The 13,312-nt window shown below is 42.2% G+C and overlaps 1 protein-coding gene across 1 annotated transcript in view; it reads right to left on the bottom strand.

Moving 5' to 3' along the window:
* Positions 1 to 13,312, bottom strand: part of LOC147747132 (cytochrome P450 4B1-like) — a 415,025-nt gene that overhangs the window by 38,040 nt on the left and 363,673 nt on the right. The window contains exon 10 of the mRNA XM_086952390.1: positions 6,219 to 6,283. Coding sequence (XP_086808516.1) covers positions 6,219 to 6,283 — 65 coding nt within the window. The remainder of the gene's footprint in view (positions 1 to 6,218; positions 6,284 to 13,312) is intronic.

Below are 13,312 nucleotides of genomic sequence, written 5' to 3'. Positions count from 1 at the left end.
GTGTCTTCTCAGTGCGTCAGTTGGAGGGTCGACTTCCTTCGGCACTTGCAATAGCAGGACGTCGGGCAAGTAGTTAGTCGATCTGCTCCTAAACCACAGTGTGTTTGACTGGGCAAATGTAGGCATATTTATACTTTGAAGGTGCGGAGTTTGATGTAAGATTGGACATAATATCGTCATTAGTCCCTCAGTTCCTTGAAAACTCCAGGAGTTCTTGGATAAATTAGTATTCAAGCAGGGGTAAGTCCCTGACTGCTGAAGGCTAGTTTTTTCCAAGAAATCATTGTGGATTCTCGGAGTTTAGTGGAAGTAGCCTTGCCGTATTTGGGCTGCACCTTCTAAGACTAAATAAGGCAATGATTCCTATGCCTATATAAGGATTGGGTGAATTATACCTATATATGGGCATGAATCGGGAAAATTACACTAGGGTCCTAGATTCCCACATAACACAAGCAGCTAAATACTTCTCTTACTGTTCAATGTTAGACCTGTCAGCCTTAAGGTAGTCTTTCCCCAAGTATTTTGCCTTCCTCATCCATTGTCTACTGATTTGTGTTTTTGCAGGACTTAGGACTCTGTGCACTTTGCCACTGCCAACCAGTTCTAAAGTGCTTGTGCTCTCTCCTCTAAACATGGTAGCATGGGCTTATACCCAATTGTCAGATTGTATGTACTTATAAGTCCTAATAAAGTGGGATTACATGTGTCCAAGGCCTGTCAAGTAAATTCCACCAGTGGGATTGCAGCACTGATTGTACCAGCCACTTAAGCATCCCCTTAACATGTCTCAGGTCTGTCATTGCAGAGCCTGTGTGTGCAGTTTTCAACTGCAATTTCGACCTGTCAAAGTAAACCTTTTGCCAGTCCCATACCTTCATTTTTAATACATATAAGTCAACTCTAGAGTAGGCATGGACCTCCCAGAGGGCAGGGTGCAATGTATTTAAAATGTAGGACATCTACTTTTCTGCTTTACATGTCCTGGCAGTGCTGTTAAATTTGTGTTTCACTACTGCAATGGCTATCTCTCCCTTAGGATAACATTGGAGTTGCCTATTAGCTTTTATAAGTGTAATATCCAATTGGGAAGGGATAAATAGTTCATATTTAGTGTTAATTGAATCACAATTGTAAAAACGAACTTATGGGGGAGTCAGAATTTAAATTGGAATTCTGAAAAGGCCATTTCTTAAAAGTTGGCATTTTCTTGCCTCAGTCACTTAGTGCCTGTAGTCTGTCTGGTCACATGACTGAGTGTATCTGACAGTTTAGCTTTGTGTATTCCCCCTAGACAGCCACACACACACAAAAGGGAGCTTAGGTGTTGCTGGATAGGGCATCATTCCGGTACAAAAGGGGGTGGTGATGGACGGAGCATCTGACACTCACACCCAGTCAAAAGATCTGGGTTTAATCCATCACCGTTCTTTAGCCCACTCTGCCACCCCAGTTCAGACATGGCCAAATGCAAATCAGTCTGACCCTGTGCCTCATGGGAACAGTCCAGCCTGAACTGCCAAGCCATGCCTTCCCTGGACCAGAAACAAGCTTCCTAGGACCGGTTTCTGGCATTCCAGCCGTCTTCAGCCAGGCTTGCTTGAATCCAGTGGCAAAGTGAGCAAGGGACTCACGTCTGAGCATATCCTGCCAACTTATGGAGAACAAAGCGGTACAAAAAGGGGTGGCGATGGACTGAGCATCTGAACCAATCAAACACTCACACCCAGTCAAAGATCTGGGTTTAATCCATCACCGTTCTTTAGCCCACTCTGCCAGCCCAGTTCAGACATGGCCATATGCAAATCAGTCTGACCCTGTGCCTCATGGGAACAGTCCAGCCCGAACTGCCAAGCCATGCCTTCCCGGGACTGGAAACAAGCTTCCTAGGACCGGTCTCTGGCATTCCAGCTGCCTTCAGCCAGGCTTGCTTGAATCCAGTGGCAAAGTGAGCAAGGGAATCACGTCAGAGCATACCTTACCAACCTATGGCGAACAAAGCGGTACAAAAGGGGGTGGTGATGGACGGAGCATCTGAACCAATCAAACACTCACACCCAGTCAAAAGATCTGGGTTTAATCAATCACCGTTCTTTAGCCCACTCTGCCACCCCAGTTCGAGCATGGCCATATGCAAATCAGTCTGACCCTGTGCCTCATGGGAACAGTCCAGCCCGAACTGCCAAGCTATGCCTTCAATGGACCGGAAACAAGCTTCCTAGAACCGGTTTCTGGCATTCCAGCTGTCTTCAGCCAGGCTTGCTTGAATACAGTGGCAAAGTGAGCAAGGGACTCGCGTCTGAGCATACCCTGCCAACTTATGACGAACAAAGCAGTATTCTGAAAAGGCCATTTCTTAAAAGTTGGCATTTTTTTGCCTCAGTCACTTAGTGCCTGTAGTCTGTCTGGCCACATGACTGAGTGTATCTGACAGTTTAGCTTTGTGTGTTCCCCCTAGACAGCCACACACACATAATAGGGAGCTCTGGTGTGCTTGGATAGGGCATCATTGGCAGGATAGAAGGGAGGAGCTGGGCCCAGCCCCACTTACAATTAAATTGGCTGAGTCCTGCCCTCCACACAAAGAGCTACATATGCACTGCAGTTCGTCTGGAACCAGGGCAGGGAAGGCAGGATGCCTGGTGACTTCATAGAGAAACCTCTTGAAGGTTCTCCCCCACTTTATAGGCAAAGCTTGGTATAAATACTGGACTTTAGGCAGCAATTCTTCAATACACTTCTAGACCTGTGGATACTCCGCCAGGAAGAAGGACGGCTATGCTGTTACAAACACTACTCCTCAAATTGACTGCAGCTCTGAAGAAACTACTGCCCTGCTGTGCTGACCTGCTGCTCTCTTGCCTGTGGAAGAAGAACTGAACCTGTAAATTTATCTTGAACTCAGGACCACAACGCTTCAGGGACATAAAAGCTACTGGACCCAGCTGCAGCGAATTCAGTATCCCCAAGTGGTGCCTTTCAGGTCCTGGACTGTTGATGGCTCACAGGTTTTAAAATAAGGTTTTTGGGCTCTTCCTGACAGCGTATGGGCCTTTTTGCACCGATACCAGGTCACTCGCAAGACACTGGCACTGGTGGAGTCTCTTCACACGGCAGAGTCGACCGGCCATGGGGGACCGCAAACATGAAGCACCAGTCCGCCTGCCCCTGACGTTTGTCCTGCTCTTTGCGCCACGCCGACAACCACCCGCGATGCTCTCCTTGATCCCTATGACCATTTACAATGAGAACACGACTTTTGACACAAAACTTGGGAAGTTAAACCTTCAGCAGGACTAATCTGAGACTCTATACAACCAGCACTCCATTGTGGTCGGTCTGAACCTTTGATGGTCCAGAGTGACTAGATAGCCATACTTGGTGCTTTATGCTTTTATGGGCTATTTTAAACTTTATTCCTTACAAATTCATCACTTCAGTTCTACTGATTGGATTTTTGTCATTTTGGATTTGTTTTATTTATTTAATTAAGCTCCGTTTTACTAAACTGGGATTTTTTGTGTGATGCTTGACCAGGGCTCACACCACAGTCAACCAGTAACCCACCAAAATGGTTTAAATGAGATTTGTGGCTCATTTAAATTTCAGTTTAAAATGCTGAAAATAGAGTGGAGAGGTGTGATGTGGAGTAGGGTAGAATAAAGTGGCACCGAAAAAAGTGGCTCACAATAGATCAGGGTACAAAAGAGTGGGGTAGAGTGGAGTGGGGTAGAGTGGAATTACGTACAGTGACGTGAAGTGGAGTGCCATAGAGGGGCATGCTGGGGAATAAAGTTGCATAGAGGTCCGTTGAGTAGCACAGAGTGGGGTAGTGTAGAGTAGAGTGGTACTAAGTAGTACAGTTGTGGGTGTAAGTAAGTAAAGCATCAATAGAGTCGGCAAATAGGGTGAAAGCAAACTGAAGAAGAAGCTGTATGCTTGTATTAAAAGTAGAAAAGCACATTGCACGGCCAGAAATAATATCAAAAAGTTTATAAAATAAAAGAAATAGAGCATTGCAAGAAACATTTATAAATAGTGCATAGTTAGAGAAGAAAGAACAAAGATGAGGATAAACACATGTAATTGGTTCATTCTCCAGAGAGAAACTAACAGAGCTGAATAGCATAGAGTACTATAGCGTGGCATTGTGTAGAGTGGAATAAAGTGGAGTGGAGTAGAGTATACAATCACATTGCACATACAAGAGTAATACAGAAATGCTAATAAAAGTAAAAAAAATAGTGCACTGCAAAAAAACGAGTAAGAAAAAAGACGAGGCATAGAGTAGAGTGGAGTGCCATGGAGCAGAGAGTGGCAGAGAGTAGAGTAGTACAAAGTAGAGTAGAGAGGAGTGGTGTGGAGTAGGATAGAGTAGAGTAGCTTACAGTATAGAGTGGTGTAGAGTAGTACTGTTGTGAGTGTAAGTAACTAAAGCATCAATAGACATGGCAGATGGAGTGAAAGCAACATAAATAAGCTGTATGCCTGTGCCAAAAGTAGGAAATCACATTGCACATCCATGAGTAATAGCAAAAAGCTTTGAAAAATAAAAAAAATAGCACACTGCAAAAAAAACGAGTACGAACAAAGACGAGTCGTACAGTGGCAGAGAGTAGAGAAGCACAGAGTAGAGATGCATAGAGTAGAGTGGCGTAGAGTAGAGTGATGTAGAGTGGAGTGGCATAGAGTGGCGTATAGTATCACAGTTGTGGGTGTAAGTAATAAAAGCAGGAATACAGATGGCAGAAAGAGTGAAAGCAACATAAAGAAGAAGCTGTATGCCTGTATTAAAAGTAGGAAAGCGCATTGTATGTCTGGGCGTAATATCAAATCGCATATAAAATTAAAAAACTGTGCATTGCAAAATCCCCAGGAAGAACACAAGTACTTGGTCCATGCTCAAGGTAGGAGCTAACACAAGAAAGGAACTAAACTCCACCCATCCATGAATCCTTAAAAACCCTCAATGTACTTAAACACAAGCCATCCATCACCCATATGAGCGCCTCATCACTTACACTACTCACCCAATACCCTGAAAAAACCTTTCTACATCTAAACTCCACCCGTCCCTAAATCCTTGCAACCCCTGAACACACTTAACTCCACCCCCATCATGAACACTAAAAATGTCTTCCCCACCACAGACCGCTACCCATAACTGAACCTAAAAAACACTCACTAGCCCTAAACTCTGCCCATCCATGAACCATAAAACCCCTCAACTACCTTACGCTCTACCCCTCCCTGAAACCTAAACAACTAATACGCCAAACAACTCATCTGTGAATGCTAAAAACCCCTCACCACTCTTTCTATGTCCTAACTACAATTATTCCTGACCCATAAATACCTCTCATCACCCTAAACATTAACCATCCCTGAACGAAAAGGCCCCACAGTAGTTCTAAACTCCACCCAAGTTTAATATAATTTCAGATTTTTCCTTAAAACGATGTTTCCATTAAAATGTTTCGATTTTTTTGGTTTACTTAAAATTATCCATGATTTGGTTTCCTCCAATGTGGTTTCTTCATTTTTGTTTTCCATTAATTCATACACATCAAAATAGAGTCCAACAAAACATTTCCTTTTATGCAGAAAACTGTCCATACAAATGTTTTTAACTAGTATTCATTTTCAGAGGAAAAGTGAGAGTTCCTATATCCCCTTCATGGAAGCGTTTTTTCCTCAAATGTATCAGGACTGAACTTCAGAAGAGAAGAAAATTATGAAATTATGTGAGCAATGTGGTCAAATAATGATGTATGTAATGAAATGGGTGAGTTATTTGTGCAGTGTTAGAATTTGGCAGCTGGGGTAGGAACAATAGGATGGCAACTCAAAATGTATAGGAGCATTTCCTGATTAAGATGATAGGTGAATAATTTAGCATTAATATCATCACATACATCAGTCGATAACTGGCACTGCTACTTTTCTTTAATGTCATCTTGCGGATATCAATGTTTAATAATTGTCCTGTCATTTAGGGGGTAATGAGCAGTTCTACATCATGATGTTGATAACAATGACATTCCTGGTTCTTAAGGCTCCACCGATTATTGGCAGATGCAGGGAGTATTTTTACAGAAACGTAGTGGACTCATGTTTATGCTGTACAAAGTTTATCAATTACAAAAAAGTAATTGAGAAATTGAGCATTTCACCTTTGATAGTATTTTTGAAGGAAGTCAGTTATTATTAATACATACCTCTGGGTCCTTCCATAGGGTGGGGTCTCTGTGGATCGAATACATACTCACAACAACCATAGAACCTGCAAGAAAAGGGAATATCGGGGCAATTAAGGAGCGTTCATCTATCAAGTTTTTCACTATGCATCGGTCTCGATTACCTAGCCACCTAGGCACCTACAACTCCTAAAATTGAATGGACTAGGTGTGGCCAGCCAAGTACAGTTGACAAACTGTTTTTAAAAATGTGTTAGGGGGTCAATCTTTCATATATCTTAATATTTAGGCTGGTCTGTGCACACCTGCTATAGACTAAAATGTCTGTTGAGTAGGTATCAAAGTTACCTACAAACCCCAATTTAAGCAACTGTCGAAAAGTGGCCTAGAGTCTTAGAAGCTTATCCTGGAAACTGATAAGCTGGGCCATATCCTGACTACCAAACCTAACGATCATCATCTTTTGAATACATACAACCTCAGTTGACCAGTTTTCAGCCTAGAACTGTCCCAATGTTACGTGTCCATCAATATGCAGAGTCTGTTTTACCAAGAGCACAATCCTGAATGAGTCTGCTATTAATAAGAACAGAATAGAATTGTGTGTGTCTGTGTTTTAGTAACATTATGGCTTTAGAAATAACAACAATATTCAGTATTAATTTACCTTTATCATATACAAGGTATTTTATTGGGGCCGGACATTGCAAAATAGGAATTCCAGCGTGGGGGCTTGAGATAAAATGAACATGGTAGTTCGGATTATGAATATCCCAAAACTAAGTTCAAGGTGCAATGAAATAAATTATGCCTTGACTAATAAGGGCAATCACTGGATAAGGTGTGAAAGGAAATACCTTTGTGTAGTAATAAAACACAAAGGGCCCCATTAGGATGGCGGGCAGGGATGACAAGTTGACCAGGTGGAAAAGGGATCAATATGGTGGCGGTGTCTGTTAGACACCGCCAGCCATATTTGGATGTGGGCTGGAACAGGCCTTTCCGTGGCGGCATGCATGGAAGTGCACAACATGCCATCCTGGTACTGTGGCGGGCAGTGCTGAGTGTCAGGCCGCCCGCCGCAATGCCAGGAATGCAGGATGCGCCTGCCTGTGTGGCGGGCGCATCCTAATGTATGCGACTGTACCCCTGCAATGATGGCAGGTGGTTCGATTCCACGTTTGGATGGCGCACGGACAAATTCCGCCCGCCATCCTAATGACCCCCATAGTGAGGCTATGTAGTTATTTCATTTATTAAATTTGTGAAGAGTGTGATTGCCTACGAAAGCATCTTGATGCTAATAAAGGTACCTGATTGAAGTAGGACATGTCTGTAGAACCTTCCTGAAGGTCAGATAATGAGTTGCTGATTGGCGATCCAGGAGTGGAGAATTCCAAAGTTTGGTATTGCAAAAAGACCAGGCACAATCTCCTTGACGCAGCTTTCTAATCTTTTGCACCACTATTAAGTGGGTAGTGAAGTACAGTAGTGTGAATGCCGGAGTGTATGAGAAAAAAGTTGTATAAATGTGGAGAGGTGGAGTCGTAACTATGCAGTTTATTGAACCTTACATACGCTCTTAAATATTGAGCATTGGTGAATCTGCAGAAGACCGCCTCTGAAGATGTGTGAGGAAATTTGAGCAAAAGGCAAACTTAAGTGTTTTGGGCCTAAGTGAAACGTTAAGGAGGAAAGCCCTAGATAGGAATATTTAGAAGAGTCCAGACAAAAACTAACTATGGCTTACAGAATGCTATACTAGGTATGCTCAGACAAAAAAGTTAAAATGTTCTTCAAAACGTTGATGTGGAAGAAGCAAGCTGGAGATTGAATGATAATTCTTCATGAAAGTAGACTAACAGGGTTTCACCCTCTGTGAGGGAGCAGGCCATGACATAGATGGCCAGATAGAGGGATGCAACCTCAAGGAACCAGAACCTCTAATTTTTGTATTCAAGTTCAGACAACTATAGACTAACCGGAGACTGCAGGAAATCAGCTCTGGAAATTCCTGTATGTCAAATCAGTTGACCACTGAAATAAAATAAATACAACATGCTGAAAGTTCTTATAAATCTGGCCAGTTGAGTCTCACACAGTTGAAACAATTTGGGGCAAATTGAGGAGTTCTGAGGTTGTCCACAGCATTATCACTATTTGACTTGGTCTGATTAAAAAAAGTGGAGATCCACTTCAAAATCTTTCCTCTAGCCCTGCCCCATACCACATGACTGTCAGATCTATGTGATAAACTGTTTCAAAGATCACAACCAGATAGGGGGGGGGTCTGGACTGCAAGAACTCCCTTATCTAAGATTATTTGAAGGTCATTTTGAACTACCTGGAAACTTGTTTGGAAATAATCTAAAACTAAGATTTCAGCTTATGAAGGAGGACAATTGGGCATTGACTTCTTCTCTCTTACACCATAGCATTAAATGTTAACAATTATTTAGAATATAAGTGTCTAAGGAGGTTTTTGTCAACAGAGGAATCATGCAAGGACTTTTCAACTCTTGAGAATCCAAAGTACATTTTAAAGAAAGAGTTAGTCAAACTACATATCATTGGTGCCATAGTAAGTGCCACGATCTATAAGATATGTGCCAGACACGAGTCATCGGGAAAGCCGGTTTTAATCACTTTCAATAATTAAAAAGTGCGATCCGGTGATCTATCCCTAAGCCGAAGATCGTCACAAGCATGTCCACATACTGGAAAGATGAGCTGATAGGCATTTCGGGATTCAGACACAGAGATTCATGGACAAATTTCCATTTGCCCTTAAATAAGTCAAAGATTCAGAGGGGTGAACACAGGATATTATTTTGGGCACTCAGAGGTTTTGAGAACAGATGAATATTTTAAAGAGCTTCATAGAGGTGTTGTTTGCTTCAGCCACAAATACAGAGCAAAACTGTGAGTGTTCATGTCTAATGGCTGTCGTATAATTGCTTAGGAGCTCTGAGTATTTGGCTGTTGCAGTGGAGTATTCACAATGTCAGCCTTGCTCTAGCAGCATCCAATTTTTTTTAGACTCAGTAAAGAGCAGGCTTACCAAGGGCAGACTGACTAACATGCTGTAAGACCGATTTACTAATGGGTGCTAATTAGCCAAAGGAAGAAGTAAGCAATAAATTAAGTCACTCACTGTATGATGAATACTGGCAGAGGAGCTTGCAGCACCCATGGAAGATACAAAAACTACTTTTGCTAGATTTACATTGGTTAATGGAAACCTTTCCTGGAAGCTCCAACTCTACCTAGCATAAAGTTGACACATTACTGTGAATTCTGAACTGTAGAAGGCTGGCTAGACCAGAGGCAGCTACAAATTACTTTAAGATACTGCTACTGTGGTTGTTGTAAAAGGTATTGCCAGGTACAACCAAACTTCTACTTGTGTTACTGCCCCAAGACTTGATATAGCTTACACTCCTACGATTTCAACCTCTCAAAAGAAGGGGGCCCCTAATATGGATAAAGGTAGGGAATACCAGGGGAAACAGACCATAGAAATCTCGACAATGAGAGTTCTTTACCTATTTATTTTAAGTTATGCAATAAGTCAATAGTATAGCCACAAAAGAACCACTGCGAAAAATGTGAGGTACAAGCGAGCCAAAGATGTGAATAGAAAAGTATCAAAGAAGTTTATTTGATAAATATAATAGTTGAATATATAATGTCACAATAGGTAAAAAATTTCGAAAGCACATCCCACGACTCAAGCAAACCTCATGCATACCAATTCATATATACAAATTCTCACACGACTAATCTATATAGGCCATTCATTCACAACAGGTCAAGATATAAAGTGACAAAAAAGTGCTTCATGTATCAAATAGACAAATACAGGAGAATATATGCTTCAAGGGTCTTGAATTAACAGAGTCAGATATAGGATATACCCAACATAATATTTAGATACATGAAATCAATAAGTAGGGCTATCAGTGTTTCATATTATTGCAACAATTGGAATTCAGCACTGACGCGCGTTTCAGTGTATGCCCAAGATTGGGCTTCACCTTCCTCAGGGTACCCAAATTAGAGACACAAAAAGAAAAATGGTCGGGTGTGCCTGAATGAATACACCAGCAATCAATTTCTGGAGAAATACAACTATTCCAAACAATGCGGAGGTGTGTGTTGTCTGATGTTAAAACATGCGTTCCAATTATGCAAATGATGGGTTTAATGGGCCGTTAAAAAAAACGTGAAGGCCTGAGCATAGGCACATTGAGCGGTTTTGATGGGAAGTAGCAGGCCAGCACACAGTACTAGTTCGGGGTATTGGGGGGGAAAGAAAAGGGATCTATTAAAGAATATGGATAATGGGCCAATGGAGCAGGGCTGCTTAATGTATGTATGGGATCCGAGTCATCCCGAGATAATAAGGAGCTTGTTAGAATAGGATAGGATATCAGTACTGGCGAGCGTTTCTTTGGTCCGACCACATTTAACTGAGAATGATAGACACTGGTAATAGGGAGGCCGTATGGATATGGGAGCTCCAGGGGCTCCTACGAATTCACCAGCTCAGCAATTGCATTTTAATATGAGGTAAAATGTGCCCACAACCATCTCTAGGATATCCTGTATGATACACTTTCTTGCCTATATAGTCGCTCCCCTTGCTAGTGGCCTCCGCGAGTTCATGGTGGATTGATATTGGTGTTTGAGTTGGTTGAATGGTTACCGTCTGGATTATATCTGATTGAATAAACCAATTGGGAATGCTGATGGGTGCACATTTGCATCCGATGCAACCGTTAGTGATTTTCAAGAAAACTGGGTGGTAGGCATATGCTATAGGCAAGCTTTTTCTGAGTAATCTCTCCCTGTATTCAAGGGTGCCATGAGACAACTGTTTTCATGCAAATGAAAATCACTCCCCTCAGCCTGATAAAGTTAACATTAAGCCACTGATTGGTTGTATCTATTGGTTATATAACTGATGTCAACAATTTATATATAATACTGTTATAAATGGGGATGGATCATCTGAAGTCTTAACCACCTTGTGGAGCACCTTCACACTCATAACAAGGAGGACTCTCACGTGGATAAAGATGTTGCTAATAGCAGCTGGCCTAAATGTATTTTTGGATTTTGAGGATGTAATGGGATCCCTGATATGTCAATGAAATATCCCGTCCTAATAGTGCAAATCAATTATAAAGGAAATGTTGTAGTTGGTTTACAGCATGGAAAGGGATTAGAGGGTTTACAGTGGAAGGTTTAAATCCAATTCACCACCATATCCCACATTCTGCAGCTCTACAGCTAGCAGCAGTATCAACTCATTCATTGTCAATATTTGAGCCCTACTAGATGCTATGGATATGACACAGGTCCTCAACTTTAGAGGTGTTAAACTGACTTCTGCTGACCAGAAATCTACAAATTCAATAAGTGGAGAGAGATTATTCCTTTCCTGGAGTCCGTATTGGCCCCGGAGTTTGACTTTAATTTGGAATATAAAGAGGATGGTACAGGAATATACCATAGCATGCCATGTGTTACTCCACACACTGCTTGTGGTGGTCCCTGCCTATTATGTGTCTATAGGGAAAGGTGTTTATAACCCGGCCCTTTTGTATTTCTCACCCGGATATGTCCTCACTATTCTTGCACTAACTTTCTGTCCTGGAAGAATGGGGTAAAGAGTGGTTGAGGATAGGATAGAAATATTAAACAAACACACAGACACACACACATTCAATCCAAAACGTTGGGCCCAATTTACAGAATTAACTTAAGGCAAAATCCTAAACTTACTACTTTTGGTATTCACAGAATGCACTTACTACTTTTGGTATTCACAGAATGATTACTACTACAAACTATATGTCAGCACTCGGGCCGGAAATTCTGGCCCAGAGGCGGAGCTTCCAGCTTACAGGCGGAGCTTGCGGCTTGGAGGCATAGCTTCTGGCCCGAAGGCGGAGCTTACGGCTCGGAGGTGGGGATTAGCCATGGCTGAAATCTTCACCTCTGGGCCGGAAGCTCCGCCTCCGGGCCGCAAGCTCCACCTCCAAGCCGGAAGCTCTATCTCTGGGCCGGAAGCTCCGCCTCCAGGCTGTAATTTCCGGCCCGAGTGCGGACGTAAAGTTAGTTGTTGTAAATCCATAGTAAGTTTAGGATTTTGTCTTAAGTTAGTTCTGTGAATCGGGCCCTCTGCCACAAAGTTAGAGCACACAACAAAACTGACCATTGCAATCACCCTGATGTGTAAAATGGGATCCTCATTTAAGATGAAAAGTTAATAAAGGTATACATAGTTTACTTAGTTTAATTATGATTTTTTTCTGTAGTCTACATTTTAAACTGCAAGGGCCAGATTTACCAACTTTACATGCAACGCATCGCACCAGCCAAGATTTCAGTGCTACATTGCACATAAAAGACAACACAGCACAGAGCCATACCCAATAGGATTGGTGTGTTGCTGGTTTTATCTCTTCACTTGCACACAAAAAGGCTGCCTTACATGATGCACAGTCTCTGCCACAGTGCAGAGGGGAGCATAGGATTTGTACTGGAAAAGTTCATTTTCCATACAAATTCCTATGCCGAACAAACTCAGTAGAATCCCGCGCATCAGATGTGTGTTTTGCACGGAAGCATGCATACAATGCGTGAGTTTTTTTGAAAGGTGCTTTTGTCAGGATCACCAACACTATTTACTGAATGTTTTGTAAAGTACTGGGTTGTGACAGGCAGCCACTTCTTAGCACTGATCACAAAGTTGTAGTGCTGTTATATGTCATGAAATGTACCTCAATTGACCTAGTACTGAAGAAGGAGTCTTATCTTGCCTGATCATTGCTGAGGGATGAAAACTGCGGCAGTCTCAGTGTTCTCTAAGCAGCTTCACTGAAGCAGCATTCCATGTATTAAGGGTTCATGAGACAGGCTCTGTAGATTTTGTTATACAGCACAAACTCGACCCTGCAGCGTCTTCTTCAGCCGGGGAGCACGCAAATGAACATGCCAAACACAGAGCTCTACAACAGACATTTTCATTCTTCAGCATACAATATCACACTGTATGCATTGTGTAATAACTTTCATAACCACAGCTTGACACCTTCCATCAGAGT

This window comes from Lissotriton vulgaris, chromosome 1_1, assembly GCF_964263255.1.
Source record: "Lissotriton vulgaris chromosome 1_1, aLisVul1.2, whole genome shotgun sequence".
NCBI lineage: Eukaryota > Metazoa > Chordata > Amphibia > Caudata > Salamandridae > Lissotriton > Lissotriton vulgaris.
The sequence above is the reverse complement of the archived record's forward strand: the minus strand, read 5'-3'. Positions and strand labels throughout refer to the sequence as shown.